The following is a 5,738-nucleotide window of genomic DNA, read 5'->3' as shown; positions in this document are numbered from 1 at the left end:
AAACCCCATTTATATTCAGTATTTCAACAACCATAGTAATTGTTATATAACACCTACCGCCGAGAATGATGAGAATTGCTGAGAATCAAACAAACTATTTTCAATTTGATCAATTTTCCGGAACGTTTACAATCGTTCTATAATCGAACCGATACGCAATAAAAAATTCGAATTTAAAAAGGTTCGAACTTTTGGTTAAAAAATCGAAATATGTAAAAATATTTATAACAATGTCTGAAAGGTTATTAATTTAATACACTTAAGTACTTAATGAAGACTAAACGTAACAAAAAATCGCATGTAAAATAGTACAGTAGAAGTCATTCTTCCCGTTAAGCCTTAATGCTCTCCCTCTCCCCCCGCAGGGGAATTTCGAAAAATCCCTTCTTAGTGTGCGTTTCCATGACGTACCCTAACTGTGTACCAAACAAATCACCTCTTTAGGTTAAGCGGTTTGCTCTGGGCGATGATGAATCAGTCAGTGAGTCATTCAGTCAGTCAGTCAGTCAGTCAGGACAAGCAATTTTATATATTTAGATTATACAGTATGTTATACAATTTATTCTACATATTATGTAGACTTTCGTTCTTAAATTCTTTTAATCTCAAGCTTTTCCTGCTGAATTTTCAATCTCTTACTCGATTTTTTTTTGTATTATTTAATAAAATTGTTCATTGCTTTTTAGAAATAATTTAAACGTTTTATATTAGAAAATTTGCAATATTTTATTTCACAATTAACGTTTATCTTTAAAATGTTCCACAAAACCAAACTCAATTTTCTCCATAGGCATCCTTATTTGGTTTTACGAAATGTTAAAAAAACCTAACCCTAGCGAATACCAAGAGTTAAGTGTATCTTGTGTAATTTCAGTAGTCTTTTGAATTGGTAGTTTAAATCCATCAACATATTATCATCATCAGTAAAATATTAGTAAACTTTTTGTAGCCTGATTTAACAGATCTGCAATGATTTATTTGAACGTTAGCTAAGAAAAAATGCCACAGTATTCATAAGAAAGGTGGTTTCTATAAGAAAAAGATTTATTGAAAATTATACATCTGCAACATTTTCATATGCACAATCTGTTATTGAATGTTTTCCTTTTGTAAGTACAGTACATTTCTGAACTGAGTGTAGTCATGATCCCGTGTGCCAGAGCCGCGCGAGTAGAATTTATAAATTCCACGAATTTTTAGACAGTACGACACAGTTAACTTTAGTTGGTTCTCAACTTATCTGTGGCTTTCCATTCGTAGAAATCTATCAAATACAGTACATAATATTTTTATTTACAACTGAATGAGCTGTTAATATTCCTGAAAACAATTATTTTAAGATATATTAATTAAATACAGCATTTTTAAAATTTCAGAAGAGAATTTACTTACCCTTCATAGTTTTGAATTCCAGTTTCTCAATTTCACAGGCTAATCCATGTACAGGTAGAGTACTTTCTCCAAATGTTCACGTAATCGAAGTAGAAAATCCTTCAGAACATGAAGTTTCACGACAGAATATAGACTTTTCAACCACCAGCATTTGCTTATGTTCTAAACCTACATGCTTGTTAGTGAGATTTCCTTTTGAGGAGAAGTGCTTATCGCAATAACAACGAGTATTTTCTAATATATCCAACGCAATATTTTCCATAACGATTTCTTAGCAACGTAGCGGGAATACTTCATAACCAATTATCGATGATAAAGTGTGGTTTTAAAGCTAAAATATCGACAAAAAATTTCAAGCACACCGTACAGTACGACGTATAGACTACATGAATCTCACGACACTAGCGACATCTCGTGGTAAGAACCAGAACTACGGCTACGGAATCGTTCTGTAATTAGACGCCAGTCTTTTTCCCTGTTCACGTGGAAAAATCCGAAAGGCTGATTGGAGAAAATTCGTGAGAAATAGAAAGAATTTTGCATTGTTCGAGGAGTACGCCGAAAGATCCAGAAGAGGACACACGTATTCCATATCATCTCCTGAAGGCCAACGCCCAGAATCGTATCCAGCAGATCATACAAAATGAGTTTAAGTCAGTAAATAGGGAAGAAATTATATAATTATGTGTCATTCAAGAATTAACCAAAAAGGAACTGAAGTATAAAGATAAAGGACAGAAGAAGATAAAGATATTCCGAGGTAGTATGATTTATAATAGAAATTGTGAGCTCTCTCTCTCAGAAACAGCTTTATTCGAAGCTCTCTCGAAACGCTTTATTTGAATATTCCATCTGTATAATCTTGTTTATCTTTGTTAATTAAATTTTTGTTTTTATTTGTTAAAAGAATGTCTCTCAAGTATCTGAATCAAACATATTTCATCATCTCCACATATCAATACGCGTGTTAATCCGCGTACCTATGTGAGGCTCCGGAAGTAGGTCGAAATTCGCGCAAGATAATGTTTTAATTTCGTATAAAAAAAGTGTTTTTTTATTATTATAATAATATATATTGTAAAAAGAAACCGTCTAACGCAAGGTGAATATATTATGTCCATATAAAGTCATATCTGTAGAAATTTCTGAGAAAAAACGAATTTCTCAGAAAGAAACAATAGATGAATTTGAGTACTTAGATCGAGCGTCTTCGATAGGAATCAAATTGTCAATCGGAGTTGACTCACCCCGCGATCTGGGCTCCGATCCCGTTACAATTTGTAACGAGGAGGGAGACCAATTAGAGAACGGGGGCAGATCGACATCGACCTATCGGAATGTTCGATCTGGGACTCAGAAAAACTTATAAAAATCGCGCAAAAATAGGATGTGACGTTCTTGGTTACTAAGTTCGGTGTGCTCCGCTTCTGGATTTTTCCTGCGGTTCGTCGTCCCGAAAGAAGTTTTCGCCATCCTGTCCCAGCAACTTTCGCCAAGGATAATCTACTGTGAGAATCACCCCTTCAAGTTGTGCTGTGCACCCCGGAGCCTACGTTTTCCTCATCATCTTCGCCAAAAGAAGAGAAGATCGTAAGATTGAACTTTGAACTGATTCACTCTGTGGATAGGCCTTACGCCGAAGAAAACAATAGTTGTAAGAGAAATTTTTATTTTTAATAAATAGTTTGCGATGGAAGACCTGTCTCAGTAAGTTTTTCCACTCCCACACGACAGTGCTGACCGCTCGACTGTCGCGACACTTTTTCCCCAATCGGCAAACCTCGCACCTAAAATTGATTAACTGGTGTCGGGAATCCTGACAGAAGGAAGAAGGTGATTCCACGATCATCCACTTCCGCTACAAATAACGCTCTCCTAGAAAAAGTTTAGAGATCGAATCTCGCGATTTTGTGCCGATTAAGTGATACACCTTTTACGGATTGTACCCCCGGCTTATCTCACAATACACATTAGGTTCCATTATCTTAGTTTTTTTTCATTCCTACAATTTTGGTGAAGTAGTTATACAATTTATAAAGAACTTTTTTATTGAGGTTTAAATTATTTCTAAAGTCGAGAGATATACTGCACTGGAGTATCCGCATAATGTCATATGAGTCACTCATGCTTCCAAGGCCTTGACAATTGTGTAACAGATCATACATCCAGAAAACCTCAAATTTACACCGTATGCATTAAGTGTTTGAAAAGTTAATATGTTGTTAATTTAATAAAAAATGAATATTTGTTTAGATGTAATTGAGCTGTTGATCTTTTCACATTGAGGATTATTGATTTACTTACGTACGGTTGAGATGATGATATATATAATAAATTTATATACCAAGGGTGATAATTAATGATGTTAACTTGGTCTTTATTTATAGATTGAGATATTGCAGTTTCTAATAATAGTGTGTAGCCGTATTTCCAGTTTATAAATTATTTTTAAACAACAAATCTGACACTCCGAATGAATTCAAAATTTTGTTGAACTTGGTTTGCCAAAGCTTCTCTGTTTTTGATTTTTTTACTTTGTTTGATTGTTTACTGGTGTGAAATGATTGTGTTATTGTCGCTTTTGAACTATAGCCGGTAATAGAAATTAATTTTTCGTTTTAGGAAAAAAGGAAAAGACCAGATACGATTAGTTTCATGGAGTATGGCATAGCTGGGAACAGTTCTTTCTAAATGGAGTAGTCTACGGAGGAAGTAAATATGGAAACATTCTAATTTATATAGATCGTCTAAGTCCCAGATTGAACTTGAATAATAAATAATAGGATTAATTATTGAATTATAAAGTTTCACATGTATGTACAAATTTGATGTTTTTAAAGTTGAACATAGAAACAACAGATTATCAATAGCCTGCTTTACTTTGTTATTTATTCTGGAGATATGTGCTTTAAAAGTAGTATTCCAATCGAATGTGACAATCAGGAAATTTACTTCTTTTACTATTTGTAAAAGAGTATTGTCAAGATATAACTTAGATTCTTTTTCTGAGATTTTACTATTGTTTCGGAATATGATAACTTTTGTTTTGTAGAATTTATTGTTAAGTGAATCGATTCGAAGTATAAGTTTAGTTGGTTAATTTTTCTTTGCAAAGAGACTTTAGTTGGAGTTAAAATTACCAGATCGTCTGCGAATAGAATATAATGGAAGACTCTGTTGCCAGTTTCTTTACTGTTTTTTAGTTAGGTGTAGTTGTGTTAGCGATAGTATTTTCACTTATATACAATGCACAGTTTAAAGTTTATTAATACAGTTTATAGATAAATTAAATTACATCTAATAGTAATTAATTATTATAATTATTATATTTTCAGCCATTTATCGAATGCCTTAATATTTTCAACTGAAATATCATGGTAGGAATAAAATTTATTTTGAAAGTTTATACATTAGAATTTTTAATAGAGTAATATTGCAAGACTGGCCAAATTATACTGAAATGTGTGATCGACTTTCATGGCTTGAAAGCACCAATGACCAACACATCTGTCATTTTCTATAAATGCTTAGTGTTGGGTTCTTAGCCACTGTTAAATTCTTAAGGGAGAATGCACTCTAGTAGTAGAACGTCGTATTTTTATGTAGCAAAGAAACGGTTATAACGGTCGGACTGAACACCGGTCACGTCCTACTCATCTGGCTGACCCGAACAAAAAGACAACCCCGAATGTCGCACTCACACGTAAATGTCACTTTATGGGTTCCAGATTGAACCCCGGTCGTTAGGTGTTCACATGTGGTAAACACCTGATCCAACACGTGGTAAACACCTGACCCAACACCTCCCCTTTTAAGAAAGAGAAAAACAACTGTCCGAATTGGCGGTTTATGCCGCGTAATAGTTTTTTCGATAAGGGATTATCTGAAGCCGTCCCATCGGAACTCGAGTACGGGCTGACCGACGTGGAGGCTGTGGTGTTGATCTCTCGGGCGGCGTTTCTTCGACGGTGCATGGTCTCTCGAACGGCGGGGACTCATCGTCCTGCTGGGCTGGTCTTTCAACCGGATGTGTTGAGTCTGGAGTCGGAGCGGGACGTAGAGGGATGGAGAAGGCTTCTGCGATGACGGCGAGGGGGTCATCCTCGGGCTGAGGTCGAGAAGATTGTCTCCGTAATAGCTGATTGGAGTGAAATCGCCGAGTTGATCCGTCGGCCATTTCCACCTCGTATACGGTGTTTCCGGTTTTGCATTTAATTGTTCCCGGCTGCCAATTTTGAGAGCGTCGGTGTCGTGCGTAGACGAGCTCTTTAGTAGTGAATTTTCGCTCTCGGGCTCCCTGTTTCCGGTTAAACTGCCTCTCCATTTTGATATCGCGCTCTGTTGGA

The 5,738-nt window shown here is 35.5% G+C and overlaps 1 protein-coding gene across 1 annotated transcript; it reads right to left on the bottom strand.

Moving 5' to 3' along the window:
* Positions 1 to 5,070: 5,070 nt before the first annotated feature.
* Positions 5,071 to 5,732, bottom strand: LOC111615448. Its single transcript, XM_023356857.1, has one exon. The coding sequence runs from the start codon at positions 5,714 to 5,716 to the stop codon at positions 5,240 to 5,242; it is 477 nt and encodes a 158-aa protein (XP_023212625.1). The 5' UTR covers positions 5,717 to 5,732; the 3' UTR covers positions 5,071 to 5,239.
* Between the last annotated feature and the right edge of the window lie 6 nt (positions 5,733 to 5,738).

This window comes from Centruroides sculpturatus, unplaced genomic scaffold (assembly GCF_000671375.1).
Source record: "Centruroides sculpturatus isolate CEXI.00-Female unplaced genomic scaffold, Cexi_2.0 scaffold2067, whole genome shotgun sequence".
Lineage (NCBI taxonomy): Eukaryota > Metazoa > Arthropoda > Arachnida > Scorpiones > Buthidae > Centruroides > Centruroides sculpturatus.
Note: the sequence above shows the minus strand (reverse complement) of the source record. Positions and strands in the feature narration are given on the sequence as shown.

Excerpts from the sequence above, each read along its gene's own strand:
- LOC111615448 (XM_023356857.1), bottom strand. The coding sequence starts at position 5,716 with ATGGAGAGGCAGTTTAACCGGAAACAGGGAGCCCGAGAGCGAAAATTC.